Raw genomic sequence first — 26,351 nt, 5'->3', positions numbered from 1 at the left:
CATCCGTCCACCTCCACTTCCATTAGATAATCCATTTGCAATGGCCTTCAACCCACTTACACTTCACATGCATCCATCTACAGTCTGCAGGTTAACACTTCCAGCATATAGAATTAGAAACTAAAGCGGTAAATGATTCATATTTAGTTGTACAGGCGCTCTGAAAACATACTTACTGTCTGATGTGCATGTAAAGAAAACACACACAAGTCGCACATTCTTAAAGTATATTCCTTCAGGGAGAATATAGGCTAATCTAATTTAGTGGAAATGAGTTATTCCTCATTCCAGGCCATTTTTAAAATAAGATTAAATCAAAAAGACACATGCTAACAGATTAGTCAGTGGGTCCTGTTGTAACTCCTCTGAACAAAAGCAGCAGTGAGGGTTCAGTCACAGTGGATGAGTAATGGGAGGAAACAGGGATGTCTGCTGTTGAAACAAGTCGTCGGGAGCTATTTCAGGCCTGGAGTTGTTTAACAAAGAGCCCTTATTTTGTTCAAATGGACCATTTATAAAAACAATGGTCGGGGTCTGGAGCCTCAGTTGGGAAAGTGAAGGGCTGAAAGTGCTCGTAAATGTCAAATAGGCCACCTGAAGAATGGCCCAGGGTGCAAACTGCTAATATTACTCCAACTATTATTGTCCTGGATCTGACAGAGGAAGTGTTGGACTGTGCAAAGGCTGACGGGTAGAGATATTTGTTGAAGCTGAACTAGATTTTTATGTGAAATATATCTATTTTCTATGGCATAAATAAAAAGTTGAGCTGCAGCAAAGGCCATCTTTCACAGACCAGCTGCAGATTTGATCATTTTCAAAAATGCATCGTTGGTTTTTGAGATACAGACATTGAGTATTTCCACTTTATGGTATGATAGGCCACTGAACTTCATATTTTTACTCCATCTCAGAAGTAGATATTGTAATTTTTAAAGTAGGTAAAATGTTAACATTTTCTATCTAGCGTTACACACAAACTACAACTGAGGCTGATGGGAATGTCAAATTAGTTTAACAAAGTATTAAACTAATTAAAATGTTAACCTGATGATGGCGCCACAAGAAAAGAGTAACCAAAGTTATTACAATAAAGTCTGAGGGGAACTTGAATGTCTGAACCAAATGTCATGACAGTCCACCCAATAGTTGATGAGATATTTAACTAAAAACCACATCAACCTCATGGTGGCGCTTGAGGAAGGGGATCACTAAAGTCATGAGGATTCTTTCTTTTGGGAACCATTAATGCACAAAATTGCACCTTAATCTTGTTATATATGAAATGTGCAATTTTTGCTATCTACTTTCCCGTTGCTAATTTTACCTTTTAGGTCATAATGTAAAATGCCACCTCCCCACACGATGTTCTGCATCACCTGGACTAGTTTTGATTCTGTTGTATGGAGGATTAAAACCAGAAACCAAGAAAATGCAGGTTTAAATGTCTGGTTTAAAAAATAAAAGGTTTGTTTATTTTATTTTTTGAGGAATGATTGACTGCTGTTTCTTTGGAGATGTAACATAGCCACCTTTTAGGGATCAGTTTAATAAATGTTAGCTCTAATTGTTCTAGAGTACACATGCTCACAGACCAGCTGAACGTTTTTCAAGGTAGTTTTCTTGAGTTCAGGAGAATAAGTAACAGAAATAAAGAATGTCAGTGCTGCAGTTCGCAGAAAAGACTAAAGGGAATGAGAAGATCTGGTCATTTTTGTTCTTCTCAGGTATATTCTAAATAAATTCCTCAGTTTGTCTTGCTTTTCAACATATTTAGATCATTTCATGTGCTTTATAAACAGCAGGAATTATGGCTCATGTATGACCATCTCCCCCTGCTATCACATTGAAACCATGCGCTGATATGATATATGAAGCTTCTTATCTCCTGTGGAGACAAATGTACTTATTTTGGACCATTAGTGGTGTTTTCTCTTTTCTCAGCCAGAGCAGCTGCTCCATCACTCTGAAGCAGACTTTCAGTCCTGTTGTATAATCCCCAAAACTGAAGCTTCAACACCACTTTCACACCAGACACCATTCAATAGAGTTCACCACCATTCTTTACCAATGAGAAACAAGTAAACAGTGTGCACAAGGCATGATGGGTAAGATGGTGACACAAAGCAGACCCACTAAACAATGAGAAAAGGAATAGTTTAGTCTCTTTTCTTGCTGAGACTGACATCAGAGGATCAGTACCATTCTCACTCTGTACAGTAAAGGGTAGCTCAGCATAAACACAGGGTGGATCCAGCTAGCATGGCTTTGTCCTTAGATAACAAAATCCATGTGCTTGACTGTTTCCTTGTCTGAACTAGTTACCATCATCGGAGACTCCAGGAAGTTACCTCTCACATTTGACACTTTACATTAATACATTAAACATTAAATTAAGTAATTAATTCATTTTTAGATATTATATTAATTTCTTGACTCATTTTCAGCATACATATGTGAAAGTAATCAATATTTTCATTTAACTTTTGGTAATAAAAACAAATAAGCTAAATTATACCTCTAAGCACGGAGCTGTAACCATGATGTGATTAGCCTAGCTTAGCATAAAGACTGGAAGCAGGGAGAAACAGTTGAGAAACAACTGTCCAAAGCTCACTAATTAACACCTACTGTTTATCCATCTGCCAAACTTGCCAGATTCAGATACAGATTCAGTCTGTGAGAACAGGTTATGATGGTTCCTTCGCTGTGATGACGTCTAAAACCACAACCTCTTGTTTTTACATTTCTGTTTGTATACTGATGAAACAAACGAGATACAGCAGGTAATTGCAATTAGTGAGCTTTAGAGGTGTTGTCTGTTGGTGTAGGTGCTAAAATCAAGTCTTTAACAAACTGAAATAACAGTTTTTGCCATGTTTTTTTCTTTATATGTTGCCTTTCTATCCTGTGCAGGAACAAAACTCTTCATCTTTCAATATATGATGATGAATATGCACACATTCCTGGCAGGAGAAATCATTTTGTCTAAGCGCGTTAGTAATGTTAAAAATTCTTTTTCTTCCCTATAAAAGGTAAAAAGCCGCTTAAAGGGAGTGAAACTGAGAAACATTGCTTCATAGATATTTTTAATGAGCAGCCAAATGACTTGACAGATGATCGTAGAAAATGCTGTGATTTACTGACTCTGAGGTTTTTCCCCTTCTGACTGAACACAAGCTGACAAAAACGGATTCATTTTAATTTTGCTGACAGTTTAGTTATTGCATTTTTTTTTTGCTTTGTAAGGTAGTTGTTAACATTGCTAGTAGGTCAGTCCGTGAGGGAGTCCCTGCTCTGTAATGTGGAAACAATCCCCTCACAGCTCTCCGTTAGCGCAGTCCTGCATGGTCACCATCATAGTGGGACTGAAGCCACTGTACTGTCCATCCGGGCTCGGGTACTCCTCCCTGATTCTCCACACGCAGCAGCTGGGGATGGCAGGGTGGGTGTCGTTAGGTGGGACCCCAAACCTCCAGCTGATGTACTGTCTGTAGGCGCAGTGGCGCAGGGCGGTGGTCCGGCCTCGCTGAGCAGGTGAAGACAGAGGGTCCCGGTACAGAAGGTAGGCCTCAAGCAGGGAGCGACATAACACAAGTTGCTCAAAGAGAGGAGATGAGGTGATGCAGGTGCCGTCGCTCCGCCGGCAGCACAGCTCCTCCTGAGGGAGCGACGAGGGAGTGCAGCAGTCGCACTTACACCAGGCTGGACGACAGGGTTTGGGGTTCGGGGCAGGTTTACGGTCAAGGGGAGGCTGAGCATTGTGATCCAAGCCGACACCAGGCTGTAGCAGAGAGGGAACGGCTCTCAGGTGTCCTGTGTCCTCCTGTCAGAGCAATATATCAGTCAGATCAATGAGAAGATTTACACTGTAATTTAAACTTTTTACTGTTTTTAAAGAGTCAATTCATCTAATTTACTAAACATATTTATTGCCTCTAGTGGTATCAACCCAGGCAAACAAAATAGCCACTTTAAATGTAAAGTCTAGAAAAGATTTATACTGAATCTACGAAACTACCATAATAATGCTTCATATCTTACCATAAATTCATTACTCGTGAATTCCAACCTAGAGTTGCTTAGATCCTGAAAGTTTAAATTAGTTTAAAGCTAATATCGTGGAGCAACAGACAGATTTTAGGTCTTAATTTCACTGTATGTCATTAGTAAAAAGAGACCATTTCTACATGTCCTTTGCCTGGATCCATCCTCCCTGCAGCAGGTTTACCTTACGTGGCTGAATAGTTGTTGGCTTCATGTCTTGTAAACTTTTCTTCTGTGATTTCTTCACCAGTCGAATGTTGTTCTCATCAACGTAGGACACACAGAGGATGCACTGCAACACACAGTCACACCACACGGGAAGATATTCAGAACGATCACAAACTAGCGGATTACAGAGATTTGAAAACGTATTAGATTGTATTGAAATACAACTGTTTGTTTGACAGTGGGTTTACAGCCACAGTGCATCCAACATTACATAATCAGTCATATCAAACCATATATCACCTTCTGTTTGTCTTGGACTGACTCCACTTTCTTTTCGGAGTATTTTTGTCCGACCTCTGCAGAATAACAGCTGGTTCCAATCAGCCAGTCGATCAATATGGTTGTCTGCAGGGAAACACACACACAGTTTCAGCAGCAGTCAACTTTGGTGAGCTCACTGCTCGGCATTGTTGGATTTTGCTCAAGCAGCACCAACCACAGCTGACTGAAGCATCTTAAGCTGCAGCTACAGCCACTAGATGCTGCCTCGAAGGAAACCCCAATTCTTCTGTCAAAGAAAAGCTGTTGGGGTTTTTTCACAGCAAGCCAGGCTTTCATCACTTTCTCTAGTGCTTGTATGGGGTTGATATTGAAAATAATTTAGTAATAAAATATTAAGACTACCCTCCTTCCACTGGGGTTGGTTGTTTAAACCCTAAATTCTCACATTAAAAGGGGAGAGAGAGAGAGAGAGAGAGAGAGAGAGAGAGAGAGAGAGAGAGAGAGAGAGAGAGAGAGAGAGAGAGAACAAGGGTGTGTGATTATGAACAGAGAGAGGGGTGACACTGAAAGGAATAATTCACATATTTGTAGTATTTTGGTTGTGAAGGGTTGCGAAGGATTTACTGTTACTGTGAATTTCTCAGTCTGTCGAATAGATCTGCTTCATACATGCATCTGCAGTACAAAAGTGACACAGACAGTAGTGAGAAGTAAAGTCAAACTCCAGACTGAAAAACATCCCTGTATGAAACCACTCATGACTCATCACTGTATGGCAGTGGAGGAAGAGCAGTCAGATCCTTTACTTAAGTGAAAGTACTCCATTGCATGTAAAAGTCCTGCACTGAGAATGTTTACTTGAGTTAAAGTATGTACAGTTTTTATTATCAGGGAAAGGAACTTAGAGTATTAAAAGTAAAAGTACTCATTGTACTCTGTGACTGTTACATATGATATCATTAGATTGTTATTACCTTTGCATTAATGTAAAAGCAGGGTTTCACTGTTGTAGTTGGTTGAGTGGAGCTCCATTTGAACCATCATTATTATCATTATTTGCATTATGGATTAATCTGCTGATTGTTTATTGCATACATTATGTTCACTAGAGGCGGAAAGGGGCATATAAGGGCCACTGACATGCACCCAAATGAACCTTGAATAAATTATTAAGATTAAGATTGTAAATATAAATAAAAAATATAAACTAAGATTTCTCTGCATTTAAACATTGTTGGAAACATTTGGGATAATGTAAGTACACACCTCAACATACAGTAGGTCTAATTGTTTTTCGTTTTTAATGCAGGAATGTTACATATCATACCCCTAAATACAATAATTTACAGTCCACCATGGCAGCATGGAGACCATTATGCATCACAGCCTCAATCTTTACTCTTATAGCTTTCATTTTACAGACTGAGCTTATTCAGCTCTTTCTGGTGGGTCTGCAGTGAATTTCATTCAGGTTGTCCAGATGCAGCAGCCATTTAAAGTCCCACTCTGGACTCTAACACTGATCGCCACTGTGTTCAGTACTAACGGAGGATAAAAGCATGAATGGACACTTGTATGACAGCAGCTAACACAGTGTGGTCTCTCACCAGAGCATAGTACGACAGCGTTGATCCGATATAGATGATGAGCTGAATGAAGCTGAACCTTCCCGCCTGGAAAACAGACCAAACTGTCACTGGATTGTTTTTATTTTCCATATTCTCCTCCAGAGTTAGAGCCAGCTTTATAGAAATACTGAGTGTGCAAAGAGGGCATGGGCACAGAGAGTTTATGATAAAGGACGTTTTGCATCAGTAAGCAGTTATTTTATTGATCAGATATGGCATCTTTGATAATTTCCTCTCAATCACAACAAATAATAGATGCCTAAACTAGGTAATATACATTTTGCCATTTAACAAAGGCCTAATAAAAATTCAAAACTGGTTTAGATTTTAGGTTTGAAGATATTTAGTCTAAAAAATATATGAAAAGATCAAAGCCCTTAAAGTAAAAGAGAATAAAATGGGGAAAAGCAAACAAACCCACCTGTCCGAAAACCATGACATCAAACCTGATCCCAAATGCTTTGTACAGCGTTCGCTCCTCCACACCGTTCACTATGTTGTACTTTGCATACCTGATCAGAAGACAGTCGATGTTATCAATGATAAAAACACTTGAAACACTTCATGTTACAGAAGAGCCTTTAACATTATGCAGCTTTATTTACAACAACAAATGTGTCTGTTTTTACTGCAGCATGTCCTGTGAGAACAACGTACATGAGCTCAGAAAAACTGCTGTTTTCAGCTTTGTGACGCTAAGCCAATCCAACAAAAGGATTTTTAAACAGTTTATACAGAAGTAGGAGAATTTTCTCATCCCATCAGGGAACATTTAATCCTTCAGTTTATCAGAAACAATCAAATTCAAAATCACTACATTTGGAAATATGTGGTTTTCACTGGAAAAGAAGTCTAGAACAATAGCAATCTGAAAAGTAACTAGTAACTGAGGCTGTCAGTAAAAAGTACAATATTCCCCCTGTGATATAGTAGAATAGAAGTATAAAGTTGCATAAAACAGAAATTCTTGAGTAAAGTAGTACATCAAAGTACAGCACTTTTGTCACAAACCACAACCACAGAACAAACTAAACAAACTGTCCTGGTTTATTATTGAATTTTCACTTTCTCTTCATGGTCTCAATGTTTCCAACCGGCAGAAATATAACTGGTGAAACACTGAAGCCTTTATTGTTTTCATGTAAATTCATGTACATACAAATAGCAAAATGTCTGGACTTTCACACAGGCAGCTTCAACCTCAGTCTAAACATAACCAAAGCTCCTATAATGGTATCCATAGATGGTAAACTTGACCTCTGACCTTTGCTCACCTGAAGTTGAGGCCGGGGTAGAGCGTCTTGTTGCTCTCTTTCTCATCCAGCCGTCTGAAGGAGTATTTGGGCTTGCAGTGTTGCATGAGCCGGTCCAGGTTGCAGTCCCAGTTGATCAGGATGCCGATGACGCCCCCCTGTGGTCAACACGAGAACTGGATGAACCACTAAACCTCACTGACCATGAAGAGTCAGTTAGCTGGAAAACCTTCACTTTTTTGCATGAAATGAATCCCACAAATCAACTCAGCACAGGTCAGACCGCCGGAAATTAATTCTACTCTCTGTTTCTTACTCTGTTTGAATTGTGAAACTAAAGTTTGTGATTCTTTTGCTTTTTCTCTTTTTATTTAGAAATATGTGAAAGTGTGTGTTGAGAAAAGAAAGGATGTAGCTGCACTGAAATCAAGAAAAATGCAACCTGAAGTTGATTTTTCATTGGAAGGATTATAAATACATAAGTTTTTCACTTGTTTCAAGAAAATAAATCAGCTAATTAATTATCGAAACAAAAATTCTTCTTGAAAAAAGCTCAAAGATTTATTTGGCACAAATTTACTGAAGTTCCACTTTCATCACCCAAACTGAAGAAAGTTTGTGGCAACACTTCCTTTTTTTGGCTGTTTCATTTCAACTTTACTTGATCTCTTGCTGAGGAAAAAGTGGCTCACTAAGAGAAAACCCAAAAAAGATTGTGTGGGTGTAACACTGTTCCTGCATCCTGACTTTTCAGCAGTAAAGTTGGTCACTAAACTGTTACCATTACTGACTGAGATGGTGGACAGTAGCACATAAAGACCAATTAAGACCAATTAACTTGGCTTTCACAGCAGAAGCATATCAGCATGACCCCACCTCTACTGCCATTTCAGAGAACTTTTCTCCGGCCTCTCGAACAACGTCTCCCAGTCTGAAGATGGGACACAGCGAGTCACTTCCTCTCTGACAGCTCCTCAGGTAGGTGTCGTTCATCTCTGGGAGGATGTTCCTTCTGTAAAACAGAAATAGACTTCAATATTCACAGAAAGTCAGAATTTCTCTCCCACTGAAGGGAAGTGAGTAAATCTTCGTGTCTGCTGCAAAGCCTTTAGAAATGTCAGTCGGTTTCCAGCTGAGAGTTTTAGTCTCCTACAATGTTCTAATGTTTCATTGGCTCTTCTTATTTGATAAAAATAAAATCATGCAGGGAAATAGCTGACGGCAAAATATTTAGCTTATTTTCACTATGAGTGAATGCTAATGTGATATGACAAAGTGAGGCAGTAATTAAAACCACAAAGAGAGGAGAAAAATACTACTTCATTGAGATGTGAAACTTGTTGCTGTACAAACACAGAGGTGTGTAACCTCTGTAGCATCAGTCATAAAGCTTTCTCACCGGATGAAGTTGAACGCAGGGAACCGGATGTTGTTTTTGATGAGGACTGTGAAGTTCTCAGCTGCTGCCAGCAGAGCAGGCCTGGAAAATTCATACTATTATACACTGCTGTCTATAATACAGTACATTTTAATTACAGAAACACAGATGCACTATATCACCATCTGATATTGATGTTTAAAAGACATTATTCCATTTCAGAAACTTAGTTATAATGTGCAATGTGACCCAGGATTCTTCTGTCAAACACTGTTGTCACTTTGGCAATGAAGAGCATTATGAATGTGAACTTCTATTACATTATGTCCATAATTTATAATAATACTTTATAAATCTTATTAAGTTATATAAAGCCTTATAAATGCAGTGAAAATGTGTTATGAATGTGCTTCAAATGCATTATAGACATGACCTTCATAAAAAGTGTTAAATACTAGTGTGAGTGTTAACAGTAGAAAAATAACAAAATAACATATACTTTAAACAGTCTATATGAATAGTAAAGAGCAGGGCTGTGAATGGGCAATGCAAAATAAATGGATGAGCCACTTACAGCAAAAAAATACAAATGATTGAGGGTGGAATCAGGGGGACATTTAAGCTTATAGGTTTTATAAGAGGAAATAACACAGTTGCTTTTTTTAAGCATTTCTGCCAATGTTTCACTTCCATCCACAATCAGTTTTATTTCTTGTGTTCTGCAAAAATAGTATATTATGATGTTTAGTACATGCACGTATTAAACTTCAAAATATACTATGAAATATACTCACATTCAGGGTACAGTTAGTAAGTAAAACACAGTTTAGGTCTACAGCCACCCTGGCAGCGCTTTGACTGCAAGCGGTCTGCTGAAGCTCTTTACACACCGGAAAACAAAACAGATGGATTACAAATAAAGGGAAAACTGTGGTTGCTATTCTTATCACTGGTGGAGCAGAATTTGGTAAATCTGGAGCCAGAAGAGTCCAATTCTGCATACCAGCAAGCAGCTACAATCAATATTTTTATAATAAAGTATCAATGACGTAAAAAATGTGTGAAAGGTCTCGTTAGAGAGAATTCTCACCTGAATCTGCAGCTTCTCTTGGCTTTATGGAGCTTTGTAACAAGTTCCAACTCATTGTTGTCTGGCCCACAACTTTACTGTTCTGGTTCACTCTCACTGCTCTAAGCGTAATCTTCAGCTACAGCGGGCAGCTGTTTTCGGCAAAAAGCTCTAAAAACCTACTGTACACTACCTGCTCAGCTCCAAACAGCAGACAGACACAGTTCGAGACTAGCTGCTGAACACAGTGGAGCACTGATCAGCTGAAGAGCCACATATTTCCCCAAGAGTTGACAAAAATTAAAGCTAATTAAGAGTGGATATTGGAATCAGATTTATCAGGTTGCCAGAAACTCAAAATTAATGTTGCTCCTTAATTGCCGGATGAGTGAATAAGCAACTGTTTGTTAACACGTTCCCAATATCAGTTTGAAGGTTGTACATTTTGATCTGGTCTTGGTGTCACAAAATCTCAGAGGATCAAGAAAAGTTAAAATCCTGAGGAGTTTACCTCGGAGGGTGCGACTTCATTTCAATTGGACACCACGCAGAAACCTGACAGGTCTTCCTCAACACATCAAACTTCACACATGATCCTGTCTGAATCCCTGCAGAAGGAGAACAAATGTTGCTGTATCTAAACCTCTACACATTCTGTCATAACAGAGTTTGAAAAGTAGCAGGTTTGATTTCTGCAGCAGCTGATGAGGCGCCAACAGTGTCACCCAAAGCTTTCATTTAGCAGAGAGCTGAGAGCTACTGTACAGCTGGCTGAAGCTACAACTGCAACACATTAATGATAAATTCCTCTTGTGGAACAGGTCAACTGTTGTAACCCACTGGACAAGGAAAGTATTGCTATGACAGCAGAGGAGTCAACAACAACAACTCAATTTAAAATCCATCCAAAACTGAGCCTCTGGCCTCTACAAGTCTTTAAAGTTTCAACAGCTAACTATTGGATCACCACTACAGCTAAAATAAACCAGGAAGGCTTTCAGACTGAGGTCGAGGGTGAAGTCTGAAGTCCTGCTGGATGTATAAAAGGAATTACAGTGCATGAAAACGTATTCTCCAATTACCTGTGTAACCTGGTTTCCTGCATGTAAATGTAGTGAAGGAGAAGTTACTGTACCATGGCTCTGCTGATCGCAGGCTCCTTTCTCACAGTCCTGATCAGTACGACAATATCTGCCTTTAAGGGGAACCTGGAATATAAACACTGCTGCAAAATAAGAAAGGTCTGCTAACTTGTCATCTTAATCATCATGTCATTAGCAGCAATGTTATATACTGTCAGATAACTTAAAATGTGATGAGTAATAATAATGATGATGAAAGAGCACCTCTGGGCATTTTCCCTGCTTCTGATTCCTTGTCACAATGACATTGGTCGTCACAAAGAAGGAGTTTTTGACCTACAAAAAAAAATAAAATTAGTAAATTCTCATTTTTGTCAAACACCCAATACCCAGGGGACTGAGGACCCTGAAGCTCCTACCTGTGAGGGCCCGCTGTAGTCCACCTCATCCCAGACCACTTCCCCGACCCCCGTCAGGTTGATCTGAGCTACACCCTTCACCTTGGTGGTGACCGAGCTCACCACCAGGTCAAACTCCTGGTACTTCCTGTTCCACAGCATCATTAGGCTACAACATAAAAAAATATAAACTGTTCAATGCATATGTCACAGATTTTGCACATTGAAGTGAGTTTGCTCGAAGTACAGGGGAACTATAACCTGTAAGAGCTGTGTAATGTATTCTGCAAAGTCTGAGAAAATACCCTGAAGATTTCACCTGCACAACAAATCTTTAACACCACGCCTGAGTTTCTGACTGAAGGCATGAAGCTTGAGAGACATGGGCATTTACTAAGCAGGGAGGGTCTGATGCGAAGGACCTATTGTAATTGAAGGAATTCTTGTTTTTCATCCCAAACAAACGCATATTTGGAGGCTTTCCCATGCTCGAAAACTCATGACACGCGGCGCACGTCAGTCGTGGCGAAACATTTTGTATTCTATGTGTCACTTTTTGGTCGGCCACTAGGTGGCGCTACTATCATGAAAAGTGCATTTAGGCGAATAACTCCTGCATCATTTGTCGCACATTAAAAAACCTTATATCCACGCGTTCGGTGAATGGAGCTGCATCTCCCTATATAGGCCACGCCCATTTTTGCCTAAAAAAAATTCCACTAGAGCACGAAATGTCCATAAACTACTTTTTTCGTGTTTCTCCTATGCACTTTGTCTGATTCGCACAAAACTTTTCACGTAGAATCTGGGGACCGTCCTGGCAAAAAAAAAAATTGTAAAGAATTGATATTTCAAAAAATTAGCCCGTTATAAAATTAGCACTTCCTGTAGATTTTGGTCAAAACAGGAAGTGGACCATTTCTCCACATTGGTATCTCCGATTTACACCAAGCTTGGTCCACAGTTCCCCATGTCTTCCTTAGGCATCGTGCACAATTTCAGGCCATCGTCACAAGGTGGCGCTCTTTAAAATGAAGAAGTTTATATCTCCGCATCTGCACATGTGATTACAAATGAAACTTGGTACGATGCTTGCCCATGGCCCCTGAGGCTCACTAAAAAATGTGTCAACAATCCGCAACTAGGTGGCGCTTTGGTGGCCGGGTAAATCAATGTGCGGAGACCGTAATAGTTATGAATATGAAATTCACAGGGCATGTGTAGACTGGTGCCTGTAGCTCACATACCAAAAATCGCATTTGTAGCGCCCCCTACAGTATTTCAACAAAGCAGCCGCGGCACCACGTTTCACCGATATGTATGAAACTCGGTAGGCACATGTAATGTGCCGAGATGTACAGAAAAGCCTCTTGGACCCATACCCCAAACCCCACAGGAAGTCGGCCGTTTTCATTTTAATTTTCACTCACAGCGAACTTTTCGCCTTGTATTTGAACGAACTCCTCCTAGGGAATTTATCAGATCTGTTTCAAAATTGGTCAGTACAGTCAAAAAACATTGCTGATTAAAAGTTGAGCTATTTGTGACTGTACGTTCAACGGCGTGTCCATGGCATGCCGTCAAATTCGGCCACATTGAATTTCACGGTGATTGTCAGCGGTTTTTTGCGTTGTATTTGAACGAACTCCTACTACGGAATTATCTTGGATCAACTTCAAAATTGGTCAGTACAGTTAAAAAATATTGCTGATCAAAAGTTGTACTTTCAGTTACTGTATGTCGTACCCTGTGACGACGTGTAAAATTCCGCCGATTGGCCATAAAACAGATAGTACTCATAACTTCAGTTTACAATGTCCAATGTCCACTAAACTTAACATATTCTGTAACAGTCCCGCCCTGAACACATCCTCACAACTTCAGTGTACGTGGTCCAATCTCAATGAAACTTCACACGTTTGATATGAGTCGTGCCCTGAACACGTCTACATGACAATATTCAGATATAGTGAGAGTGCCACCTTATAAGGCACAAAAAGTCAGGTTTATGGCTGCTTTTAACTATTGTTGTTATAAATTAATCTGCACACAACTCTCTCAATCAATTAATCGATCAATGGTCTATACATCTATAAAAAATAAATAAATATATATATTCTGTTTCATACACATAGGGAGCGTTTAGCTCTATTCAAACACTTACAGCCTTATTGATGATCAGTTAAATATTTATGTTTCTGTTTTGCTCTGGGACATCACGGCAGCCAGTAGTTTAACTGAGCCTGGGACTGACAGCGGTGAATAATTAGGAAGTACCCACAGAGAGCGCAGCCGCTGCCCGAACACACACACACACACACACACACACACACACACACACACACACACAGATGCGGGGGCTGAAATATTTCACATGTCCACTCACCAGATAAACAGCAAAATGAATGCGTTCAGACTCCACTTCAACGAGCCGAGCCGGACGCTCTGGATCCGGACCAGCTTGTTGGTTTCATACTGACACAGCCCGAGGAGGACTCCGCAGCCCGGCATGCTGCTGCTGCTGGTTGGCTCTGGTTAGTTTCAGTGGACGAGGAATCTCTGACTCACTTCTTGACTCTTCTTCCTGTGTGGACGGTCACATGTCCAGACTCCTGCAGCTGCTCTCATTTCCAACATCATCCCAGCAGCTGCACGCCCCCCCCCCACACACACACACGGTTTGCTATAGGGGGAAATCATCTGTTTTAATCATTTATTCGATTCGATCTTTATTTCTTCTGTAGGTGGATTCCACAAAGTGCTCGCTAGTCTTCACACAGACAAAAATAACAATAAAGATAAACAAGTTAAAATCACACAGTACCAATAAAACAAGAAAAGACAAAAAAAAGAGTCAAATATAAAGATGGGAAAATAAGTGAATGACTATATATGAAATAGACAGTCGTTACCATGAGAATTAAAAATTAAATTCCCCCAAGTGGGTATTTATTTGAGTGATTTTTATTGTTCTCTTTGTGCGTCCTGATTTGTAGAGCCTGGAGCACTTTTTTTTTTACCATTTATCATGTTTGTATTATGTTTGTCTATTAACTGAGTTCTTTGTTGTTTTTATATGCCTCCCCTTCTACTGCAAACCAAATCTACCTACGGGTACAAATAAAGCAACCTTGAACCTTCAAAACACACAACAATATAATAAGGATAATAATAACAATCAAAGATTCTAGAACAGCAATAATTAAAAGTAACATCTCTGTGAGATTCACCTTTTTAATGACTTTCTGAAGCATAAACTACTTTAGATGTTGGTGGGACAGAGGAAGCTCTATAAAGAACAGTTCTCGTTATAAAATTCACTTGATGTGTACTATACCTTTGACAAAAACCAATATACTGTTTTTTCACCAAATAAGTGTGGTGTATTGTTCCAAATGACATTCTGCATTATTCACAGATTTTAATTTAGCCTCCAGTCAGCCAATGTAATAATGTATACAGCTCACACACATTAACAATTAAGAACTAATCTTGCTCCTGTTATGTGCAATTTGAAGGGTTTTTGCTTTCTTAGGAGCACTTCTGACAGAACATCAGTCACAGCAGAAGATGGAACAGTGAAACAACAGTGCCTTTGTAAGCATTTCTGTGTTTTCTATCATAGTACTAGAATATCTTTGGCCCTGGGAAATTGTGATGGTCAGTTTTCACTACTTTATGACATCTTACATTCAATCAATTGGTTAATCCAAAATAAATAATTGTTGGATTAATTAGTTACAGTGCTAAAGTTCCCTTTTAGGAGTGTAACATAACAGGTTTTTGTAGCAAGTGAGGACAACAAATTCAGTAAATCACTGAACCACTTACAGCTTGTAAGACATGCACTAGATGTCAGTGTTGTCTCTACTACACTTACAAGGATCTGCATCACGCTGATTTCAAATAAGTTCACAGACTCATCCTGAAAGCATTCCCTCACCGTGTGCACAGATAAACATACTGAGAAATGAATACATTCCACGATAGAAACACTTGAGAAACATTCGGAAACAAACCAAAAATTCTGATGTTCCATTTTGACTTTTCTGATTTTCTTGGATATAAAGACCTTCTTGTTCCCAGCAGGACAAGTGGACCGCTGTGAGGGAAAACACATTGGACAAACTGTCCCATGAGGAGACAATGATTCAGCCTCTGCAACAATCATGTGTGCAAAGCTGGAATGTAGCTGAGAACATTTGTTTTACTTCAGTAGTTTTGGTGAACTTGTACTTGGAGTATTTCCATTTTATTCCACTTCTACTATATAAATACTTCTGCATCTCAGAGGGACACGTTGCACTTTTAATCTTCTACATGTCTTTGACAGCTGTAGTAAGAATTACTTTGCAGATTGAGTTTACATGCTACATTACTAGTATGGCAGTTTTTAGTGGTACAGTGGTACCGTATGATGGAGCACCAACTTGGCATTTGCTAATTCATCTGACAGTGTCAGTCTAACCATGAATGATGAGTGTGTGATAATAAACTTTGAAATGTCTGTTATTTTTACCTTCACTCACCATGTTTTTGACATACATTTTAAGTCATATAAGATTTTTCATATTGGTGGTATTGGGATCATAAGTGTGCCTTCAAACAGTTCAACAGGGGGACAACACCTCTAATAGACAATAATGTGTTGTAAAGGACATTTGTCCTAATCTTTCTAGGTGAATATTCCCAGCTGCAACGTTTTAGAAACAAACTTCACAGTTTCCATTTTGTAAATTCAGATTTTTTTGTTAGAAAATCAAATTTAATTTCCACAGGTAGGAACTTAATACAAGTCTTTATCTAAATCGGATAAACACATTAAAGAATCTTTAGACAATGTGGACACAGCTGCACAGTTTTCCAAATATTTTAATTCCTGGAGGCTGACTAAAAAAAGACTCTTAGACATCAACAGCAGTCGCATTATCTCTGTTTGTACACAGAAACTTCTTCAGCTGAAAATCTTCCGGAACTTCGGTTTGAGCATCTCCAGATTGCTGTTGCCCTGCATCTTCTCCGCCAGGCTATTCACCTTCATGATCACATCGTGAGCTTCGTCAAACAACTTTTCGCCGAGCTCCTTCTTCAGTCGGTCCCTCCAGGCTATGAGCTTCGGCCGGCCTTCAAACACATCCAGTCCAGTTGCAATCGGCTGCAAAACACACAGCAAACACAACCTCAATACACAAGCTTTTAAAAAAAATGATAACATTGCAATTACATGAAAGGTATAAACCAGAGTTTCTCAATCTTGGGGTCGGGATCGCTAATGGGGTCACTACAATGCAGACACAGTCTTCAAAATAGGTCGTAATTATCTCATCATAATGCATTCTCAGCTCCCACAGTGATATCAATTCTGGGTTGTACCCTAAATTATTATCATAAATCAGACACAGGTGACACACTTTGATTCCAGCTGCAAAAGCTTTTCCTCTCAGCTTTTCTTTTCTATATCTCACCATAAAAAATAAACATTAATTAAGTTACATCAATCGTTTGTTTTTTTTGTATTTTTGAGGATGATTTTAAATGAAATTACTAGAGTTGGCGTTCATGTTAACACATTCACTTTGCAATATAAATAAAGTTTTCAGTCACATTTACTTACCAGTAATAGTTCTGTTATAGTAGTAGAAATAGTAACAGTCTTACCTGCATGACCTCAACTATTGCCACCAGGTCAGCCAGAGAGATCTTGTTGCCAAGGATGAATGGTTTGTTCTGCAGGAACTTCTCCTCCAGCATGTTGAGCGACTGATTCAAATCCTCGACAGCAGCGTCCATCTTCTCCTTCGGGACCTCAGAGTCCATGATGACAGGAAACAGAGCCTGTTCAGAGAGACACACATAGATCAATCAGACTTTAGTAGTACTGGCAGCAGCAGTCAGTGTAGTTGTTGTTCCAACTAACAGCTGCAAGTGATTTATGATTTACTGAGCTGCTAGCACAACTGAAAGAGACTGTAAGATTCTGTAAACCGCAGAGGACAAACACGTTTAAAACTTTATAAAAATATAATGTCAATATATTTAAACATATCTTAAGCATAAACGTATATATAAACTGAACATGATACAATAAGAGTAGCAGCAACAAAACCTTTCAGTGCTACAAAAAGGAACAAAACAAACAAATGAACTTGTTTCTGATATGTGTGTACTGAAGTAGGTCAGATGAGGATACAACACCGGGTTGATCTGAGACTCTGTACCCTGAGCAGGAAGACCTTTGACCCATGAGCTCTGAGGTTCGTGTGCTGCCAGGACAGGTATTCATTAACACGAGCTCGCTGCTGCAGGTCAGCTGGGTACCAGTGATCTGCCACTGACGACGAATATTTCTGCACCATGTACTTCAGGATCGCAACGCTGCAACACAGACAGCATGAGGAAAAAAAAATGTTCAAACATGACAAAGAATCTGATGTGGTGTTTGTGAAACAGTTTCACTTCAGTGTTGTTGATCTGCACTGAAAATTGCATAATTTTACTAATCAAGGGGTGTCCCTGTGGCTTATAACAGCCTCTTTAAATGCCAGTCAGTGTAAATTCAGCCTTTATGGGGCCCAAACACAATTTCAACCCCACCAGTCAAGTTAAAAAATTGTGTTTTTAATGTGTGACATGCAAACTGTGACGCACTTACAGTGCATGAATCTACATTTCATGCAGATTGAAATATATTTTTGTACTTTGGATGAAACTACCCTTAACATTATGATAGCAGCCTTTGAAAGACAGACTTTGAAACTCCTCATCATAGGTTCCATCATAACTTACTTACCCTTGAAAACAGCTATCAGCAGCTCCATAAATATCAGTATCAACTTTAACTTAAAAAATATTTTCATTATTTGTAAATGTAATGAATTCAAGCCTGAACTCAAATCGCTCGTTGTACCTTTCCGTCAGAATGAAACTTCCATCCTTCATGACAGGAACCTTCCTCATGATGCTGATTTTTCCAAACTCCTCGCTGTACTGCTGCCCTGAGACAAACACACAAATGAGAATCACAGACATGTTAAAATGATGTTTGTGTTGCCATATACATAGAAACTAAAAGGAAAAGGAGTTGCTCTGTCATTTGGAGAAAAAGAGATGAATAATAACAATGTGGTTGTGGAAACAACACATAAAGTATGGAGTTTTTTGTAACTGTCCCCCCCTTTTCCTTATTATCTTCCTTGAAACGCTTCTCTTTCCTATTTTCATTCCCCAGCACGTCTCTGTTATACTCGATCACCTCAGGGACGCAGGAATGTTTTGTCTGGATGCTTTGACCTCTGACCAGTGACATCCCACCCACTGTTGTTATCTGAGAGTTAACGCAACTCTACTCCTCGCCTCACTGGGTGAAATGTAAATGTAAACTGATAGCCCACAGGAGGTTTTTTTTAATGTTCATGCTTACAGAACAAGTTCAAAGCCTGCAGGGGCATTCAACTCCCAACTCCTGCAAAATGTGTGTCTGGGGCTGAGGCTTATGTAACCAGTTTAAAGTCTGCGGGTACTCAACTTTACATCTGGTAACTTTCTGTACATTTCGAAAAGCTCAAAATAAACAACCATTTTGAGGCAGAATGTGAGCTAAAAGCCTGAAGACTACAACAAAAACATGCACACATCAGCTACATATAAACTTAGAAAGGTTCCACCCTGTCCCCGTGTCTGTCCGGCGGTGTGGGATTACCTGCGGCGAGGTTGACATCCTTAAACTCAAAGGGAATCCCGACAACTTTTGCAAACAGGAAGACAGAGCGGCAGGGCTGGGAGTGCAGGTCGAGATAGAGCTCCATCATGTCAGAGTCTGAAGGCTGCAGATGCTTCGTTTACAGCGTGTTCCCTCTGTGTTTTCAGTCCTCTCCTGCAGCGCCTGTTATCCTCTGTCTGCCCAGAACTCCGCCTCTCCTCGCTGTGAGACTCAATGATTTTTAAATGGTGGCGACAGTTCAAAGTAAGCGGGCCGTCGTGGTTGAGCAATCTGACCTTCGGCCTCAGCTTGGCCCAACATTTTGTAAACACTGCTAAGATTATCACATTTTTATCTACTTCGTGTGCCTCTAACTTGTGATTAAGTGTCGTCTTTATAATGAGTTCACCGCAGCAAGTTTAATTAGTGAGAAGAGGGTAAAGTTTGACATAAAGCTAGTCATCACATGGGTAACGATTTTTAAAGTGCATTATTCTGTGCTTTCTTTCTCCCGTGAAGACCCTGTCATCACATGATGTGCACCAAAGTTCACAATGTAATTCTTAGTAAAACTGTTAACTAGGGTTAAAACTAGTAGTTTAAAACAGAATAAAATAATTCAACAAAAGTTGAAAAATCCAATTAAGCGTTTACATTATTTATAAGGCAAAATGCAGACTATTCTCTATTCTCTCCAAAGTCTCCAATGTGAAAATGTCCTACTTTTTCTCGTTTTACTGTAACCAGGTAACTCTGCAAAGCCTTTTATATACTAAACTATTAATAAATGAATTAAACAACAGAATAATCCTAATAGTTAATCAAATTAATTTCCAATCCGCTACATAAATATCAGCAGTCAGAACAGAAGTAGGATTAAAGTGACAAAAACCTATATTTTGAAATTCATCTTATTTGTATTTTATCATTTTTTTCTGATATGGACTTGTGTAATAAAATTGAAATAAAGTTATACTGACATTGAACTGAAGTATTGACTGGCTTTGGTTCAGCCGTCTGCAGAGGTTCCTGCCTCTGAATCAGTCTACTGAGGAGCCGGAGGAACAGAGCTCAGTGTCTTCTGACTGCAGAGGTTCCTGAGGGAATTTATACAGAGAACAAAATTAAATGTAAAAAATAATATGTAAAAACAAAACTGATTAAAAAACGGATTAGTTGTGCTTTTGGCCACTTGGTGGCAGCAGAAACATGCTGTGAACATTGACACAGCATCACCTCATAAAGTTGAAATGGTGAACTTGACATAAATCCAACAATTACTCTCCATTTAACAGTTTTTGGTTTTCACCAACTTCTGAGAAAAATATCTTCAAGCTTCACTTTCTTCACCAGCTTGTTGCTAACGTTGTCTGCCATTTGGTGCTGAGCAGGTAGTGAACAGTTTGTTTTTTAAAAGTCCCTGCTCTGTTGAAGAGAGACAGGATGGTGGGAATAGGAGTGGACTATCTAACTCCAGCTCTATTCTAAAATACAGTTTTAAGGGTTTTTATATTTTTTGTATTTCCTCGCTCCACCACATTACACAAAGTGTATGTTCAACCCACTACATCTGTCTGATGGCTGCAGTGAATAGTTAACACGTACAGATTTTAATTTAGCTTCAAATAAGCTCATTCTGTTTTTTAATATATAACTACTAACCCCGGTTTGGGGTTTTTGGGTTTCTGTCTCGCCTCTTTTCAGTGGTCTCCTTGAAAGCAGAGCTTTTTCCCAGGATATTCAGCAGCCTCTCTGTCTTCCACTCTGTGTCCTCCTGCAGAGGACAGAGAACGCCAGAGTTTAATATTTAGAAATTATCTGATTGGTTGAGATACAACGTAGTGGGCGGAGCCACAGAACCACAATTTTCTCATGTTACTGAGTTGTAACAAACAATAAGGCTAATAACTAAGCTAATAACGTTCATGTCACTGCTTTATCTGCTTACAAACATTAAACTGCATTTTTGTCACATAACATTGTATCATAGGCTGGGGGGGCTGCAGCCAATATTCTGAGCAACTTTCTGAAAAAGACAATTTGACTACATTTAAACTTTACGCAGCACTTTCAAGTATACTGAACCCTTTACACCAAGATCACGTTTCCATCCTCATATTTTGTGTGTCATTAAATTTCATAAATTGCATTTAAGAAACATTTTATGTCGAAATAACAAACAGCCAACCGGTAAAAAAGATTCATAAACTTGTGATGAGTTCATGCATCATGCACTGAAATCCCAAATTACACAAATTGAATTCATTTTAAGAGGCTGCGAGATGAAACAACTAAATACTGTGCAACAAACAATTGTCCAATGACACATTGTCTCACCCTGCAACCTGTGGTCACTGAGACAAGTTCATAGATCCGCTCCTGTAGCTCCCGTCATCTCCTGTTGGTGCTTCAGCTTCAGGGCCTCCCCGTCCTGTATGGCAGCCTGCTGCTGACTCTCCAGCTGCTCGGTCAGCTCGTCCACCTTCTTCTCTTTTTTGTCCTTTTGCAGCCGTTGTACTGAGAGCCGAGGTCCTTGTTGTGTTTCTCCAGCTCGTCACATTAAGGCTGGTATCTGCAGGATGAGGAGGAACACGTAGACTTGAGGTGTATACTGTTTACTGTAAGAGTTTTTATCATGCTGAAAGGCTTGTCCTCAGTTACAGTGTGTCAATAGTGAGCAGAAATATAGTGATAATTCTAGTAATTAATAGCTGGATAAGGCCTAATGTTTCATGTTTTCAGTGAGAGTGATGATAAAGGATTTAGGTCAATTCATCTGTTAACAAGGCTGTTATTGTATTTATCAAACTCAGTGTAGAAATACTTGTAGTTTAATGCCAATCACCTAATTATAATTTTTTATTATTATAACCAAATGTTTATCTTATGAAACATTATTCAAACACATTTATCATGGTGGCAGTGGTACTGATGTCAGTCAGTCACCTTCTATATGGAGACAACAAACTAATTAACATCACTGTGACTAATGCAAATAAAGCAGGGTTTTACATGAGTTATATTTTATTTAAGTTTATCTAAGAGACAAAAACTAACACACATATTTAACTACATATATTAATCTTTGTTTAAATAAACTATGCAAGACAGGACTGCAGTGTGATAATCTTACCTCTCCAGTTTCTCACTGTGTGTACATGTATTCTGACCATTATGGTAAATGCAGTGAAACCGCCTCGTTAGCGTGAGGAAAACCATACTGTCAATGGACGGAAACAAGGGTAGAAACTTCCGGTTTTCAAAATAAAGGTGTGAAGAAGAGTAAGCTATATATATCAAACGTCATTTAAAATAAATAAAAAAAGATTAAATTGATTGTGCATTTAGACATTGCTCAATAATTCACATTGGCTGAATCATTTGACATCATGACATCTATGACAACACACATAATAAATATCAAGCATTTTTACAGTACCAATTTAGAGAAATTACAAAATAAAAGTCCTACATTTATTCCTCTAAAATATAATCTCTTCTTATATTTGAAGTGCTGTAAAAAGACATTGCTCAGTAATTCGTGACCATCGCTGATGTATTTATGTATAGTGATTTACGTTGCACGCGTTAAAGACATTAAAGTGCACCAATTACCCAGAAGAAGCAGCACTCACTCAGCAGCTAGTCTGTGGACTTCAAAAATGTTTCTTGGTTGTTGACACTATTTACAAGGACATCTTCCTATCAGAGTGGGTAAAGCAGCAGTGTAAATACAAAATAGCACCCTGATTGATGTCCCTTACTGATGTTTTTGTGGTTCCAGACATCTGAAATACTGCCTCAATTTTTTAAGAAATGTACAGGTCTGTTGTTGTGCTCACTAAAGTTTGTGTCCAATCCCGAGGTTTGTAGACATTTTATCATTACCTATCATGAATGAGAATGACATCCACGTTTTGTAAATAGCACAGAAGCTGAAGGGAAGTGCTGACATACATGGAGCCAAGTGCCCTATTTCTATTAATATGTACAAATGATTTAGCATTCTATAAGTACAATGTGCACTAATAATTAAATGAATGGTCACTGACATCATCTCTTTGGTGTGTGTGCGTGTGAGCGTGCGTGTGTGTGTGTGTGTGTGTGTGTGTGTGTGTGTGTGTGTGTGTGAGTGTGTGTGTGTGTGTTTGAGGTAGTGGGTTGGTGTGGGTGCAGTTCCTCCTGATCACCAACAGAGGTCGATAAAGGCTTTGAGTTCCTTATCACCTGTTGACGCTCACATCAGTTCATGTTTGAATCTGTGCAGTGGAAGTCATCCCCACTGGTGAAATATAGTTTGGTTTGAAGAGGTGATGACACAGAGGTGGTTGTGAGACAGGAACTCTTGCACCTCCACCTGGAATGCAAAAGAATGAGGAAGAGGTCAGCCGGGTCAATTAATCAGACTGTCTGACTCTGAATGTTTTTCCACAATGTCCTGAACCCTATACCATTATGTTAAGAAACAACAGGTTGGGGTGTATTTAGGATACTTATGCAACTTCTTATAGTCATAATATTCCAGTAGAAAGAACTGGAGATTCAGAGAGAAATAGCAGCCCCAGGTCAATATTAATGTCTGAGCTCTACAGAGATACTTTCATACGTATACAGTAAAAATAAACATACCATCAGTAATAAGAAGTCTAAGCAATTTAATATTGTTCTGTATAAAACCAGTTAAATTCAGAATAACTTTTACAAGCCAATAAAAAAGAAAAAAGGTCAATTCAGGGCAGCAAAAGTAGTGAAAGTACACTCAATATCCTAGCTAAATGCTCAAGTTAACAGCTAGTGGCATAAAGATCCATGAATTACATTGTCAACTTAGAATATTTTATAATTACCAGTAAGTTTTTTAACAACAGATTGTAATAACTCAAAATTGTGACAGATTTTCAAAGTTCTGGTGATAATCACCAAAAAAAGGTGTGATAGGACTGATATGCTTACATCATCATCTGAACTTTTGTTGATTTGTCAAACGTGTATCTGATTGGGCTGAATTCGTTCTTAAGTGAAGCAAGTAGATACCTAAAATAGTTGACTGACAATGCAATTCCAACTCAAGGTCCACTTACTGGCTTTTTCCAGAGTTTATAAACATGCTGGCAGACAAGACCTAAAAGTGCCATGGCTGAAATCATTAAAGCTACCGAGTTGCATGTCAACAGATCCATCTCCATGACATCTAAGTAAAGTCTAATAACTGTTGAAGATGGTATGATCTGTTTGAAAGCTCCAGAAAAGCTAGTAAATGGACCTTGAGTTGGGATTATTTGTTACTGTTTTCCTCACTTATATCCTGTGAAAACTAAACTTGTGGAAGGAAACCTGTTAAATGTAAAATATCCTGCATGCACTATAATTGTTTTATTAACACCAGTGGAGATAATATTACTATAAAATATAATAAGATCACTAACACTGCAAAACTTATATAAAAGTAACATGAAATTGAGTGAGAATTCTGGACCAGCTGCAGGTATTTTATCTTAATACCACAGTTAAGGCTAGCTTATTGTCCCTGAAGTAAAACTGCTTTTATCTGCAAACTATTTCAACCATGTTGGCACTCAAAACTCTTGAACACCCACAACATCAAACTTCTTTTTTTATCACAGAAACTGAAGCAAATTGATGTTTGCTGACGCAGAGGATGCTGAGGCATGACATCCTTAAAGATTAGCAGCAGCAGAACACGGCTCTTGCTCTGTTTTGATCTCTCTTCTTTCCGCCTTTACCCCTTTGGCCCTTTTGTTGTGGCGAGTGCATGCCAGGGGTCAGCTAAGGTCACGTCAAAAGGAGAGAACGAGGGTTAATGCCTTCAAACCCACTAATAACCCCCACTGTGTCCCCCAAACCCCCCCAAGAGCCATTTTCATAGCTCCCCACACGGCCAGACACAGGAGGCAGGCAGCTGGAGGCCGGTCGCTTCCATCCACACGTCTGGATTGAATTAAATGTACACATGTGGTCTTTGTTTTGAGAAGTGCGGCTGACACAAAACCCATAACCAGCCGTATGAAAAATGGATTCCTCAGGCAGCAAACTTTGTTCAGTACCAGTGTTTCACTTTGAACAGGAGGTATCGTAATGACAGGAAGCGTATGATTGGACTTCAGGATGATGGGCAGAGTATCACTGCGATGTGGAACAGTCAGTCTGAGAGGGACTGTAAGTCAGCTGGCAGATATGAATCTATTGCCAAGATCACGTATGTTAGATCTTTCATCTCAAACTTATATATCACATGTCAGAATTTTAAAGCTTAATGTTGCTGTAAAAAGCAAGACTACTTTTCTGTACTTTTCTGTCCACGACTGAGATTTATACTCCAGGCTCTCACACAATGGCTCTGTGTTTAGCTCAGGGACACATGGCGGTTGATGGACACATTAGCTGTGGCAGCGATCAAACCTGTGACCTTTTTTACGACCAACAATCTATTTAACCAGCAGACCACCCTGCAACAACAAACAGCCACTGGATACTTTAATGAAGTTTCTAAAAGGATACGGCTGGCGATATTCTACATTTTTCTTATATTTAACAAATTCCATGAAAACACCAAAACCAACACTGAATGTATCCTACTAACACGTATGTGTAAGGCTGATATATCTGATGTACCTATGTGCCATAGAATTCTATTGTCCAAAAACTATTAAAAAAACAACAATGAGCCACATCACATAATACAGTATTTCATCCTGCTGCCCCAAACTGTCACTAGAGCACCAAATGTGTATTAATCCACTGCAGAAAATAGCACGATTTCCTCCTGTTTGAGTTACGTTTGTTGACCAGCTGTTTTAGGATATTACTTATATCAAATTACCTTCATTAGCAGATGGAGCTTTTGTGGAATTGTAGTTCACATTTCAGTACATATTGAGAGCCAGAATCCTTGTTAGTTTCGGATAGATATATAAAGACACCATAATCTAGGATCACTTTGGATATGTGACATCTTCTGCTTACTTGCAGATATCACAGTGCTGCCATTAATTCTTCTAAAATACAGGAAACACTTAACAAAAATCAAGATAACACCTTACAGTAACCAAGAGGGAAAGTCTTTTTTTATGAAGCCAAGTTGAGCTTTTTCCATATCAGTGGTGCATTGTGTTACATGCTGCTTCCCTTCAATCACCTGAAACCAACAGGAAGATGTTTCTCACCTCACTGAGCTTCACTAAGCATGAATAGTGATTTGCAGGAACACACACACAGTTACTTGGGTTCAAAAGGTGAGACAAAATAATTGTTTTTGCAAGTCACAAGTCAGTCTCAAGTTTGGCTATAATGCCCCATGTCAGGACCAACAAGTCCGAGTCAAAGTCC

The 26,351-nt window shown here is 39.1% G+C and overlaps 2 protein-coding genes and 1 long non-coding RNA gene across 5 annotated transcripts; all 3 read right to left on the bottom strand.

Annotated features, from left to right (window-relative positions):
* Window positions 1-3,072: 3,072 nt before the first annotated feature.
* Window positions 3,073-13,888, bottom strand: p2rx7 (purinergic receptor P2X, ligand-gated ion channel, 7). 3 transcript variants are annotated; one of them, XM_051423567.1, is made up of 13 exons: window positions 13,692-13,888; window positions 11,327-11,474; window positions 11,172-11,243; window positions 10,961-11,033; window positions 10,337-10,433; window positions 8,778-8,858; window positions 8,255-8,390; window positions 7,400-7,536; window positions 6,547-6,637; window positions 6,105-6,170; window positions 4,516-4,620; window positions 4,232-4,339; window positions 3,073-3,826 (listed from the first exon to the last, which is right to left on the bottom strand). In XM_051423567.1, exons 1-13 carry the CDS (start codon window positions 13,814-13,816, stop codon window positions 3,320-3,322), a joined length of 1,746 nt encoding a protein of 581 aa, XP_051279527.1. In that variant the 5' UTR covers window positions 13,817-13,888; the 3' UTR covers window positions 3,073-3,319. The 3 variants fall into 3 exon arrangements, with proteins under 3 accessions (XP_051279527.1, XP_051279528.1, XP_051279530.1); XM_051423568.1 differs by lacking the exon at window positions 13,692-13,888 and having other exon boundaries at window positions 10,961-11,050; window positions 11,327-11,404; XM_051423570.1 differs by lacking the exon at window positions 13,692-13,888 and having other exon boundaries at window positions 10,961-11,047; window positions 11,327-11,404.
* A 2,271-nt stretch (window positions 13,889-16,159) lies between these two features.
* On the bottom strand, window positions 16,160-19,214 carry gstt1a (glutathione S-transferase theta 1a). Its single transcript, XM_051423576.1, has 5 exons — window positions 19,005-19,214; window positions 18,213-18,300; window positions 17,524-17,680; window positions 16,964-17,140; window positions 16,160-16,460 (listed from the first exon to the last, which is right to left on the bottom strand). The coding sequence occupies exons 1-5, from the start codon at window positions 19,111-19,113 to the stop codon at window positions 16,260-16,262; spliced, it is 732 nt and encodes a 243-aa protein (XP_051279536.1). The 5' UTR covers window positions 19,114-19,214; the 3' UTR covers window positions 16,160-16,259.
* A 744-nt stretch (window positions 19,215-19,958) lies between these two features.
* Window positions 19,959-22,174, bottom strand: LOC127376575 (uncharacterized). The gene is made up of 4 exons (XR_007887536.1): window positions 22,138-22,174; window positions 21,342-21,576; window positions 20,667-20,778; window positions 19,959-20,101 (listed from the first exon to the last, which is right to left on the bottom strand). It is a non-coding gene; the product is annotated as an uncharacterized LOC127376575 (long non-coding RNA).
* Between the last annotated feature and the right edge of the window lie 4,177 nt (window positions 22,175-26,351).

Source organism: Dicentrarchus labrax, unplaced genomic scaffold (genome assembly GCF_905237075.1).
Source record: "Dicentrarchus labrax unplaced genomic scaffold, dlabrax2021, whole genome shotgun sequence".
In the NCBI taxonomy this organism is placed as follows: domain Eukaryota; kingdom Metazoa; phylum Chordata; class Actinopteri; family Moronidae; genus Dicentrarchus; species Dicentrarchus labrax.
This window is presented reverse-complemented; position numbering and strand designations above follow the sequence as displayed.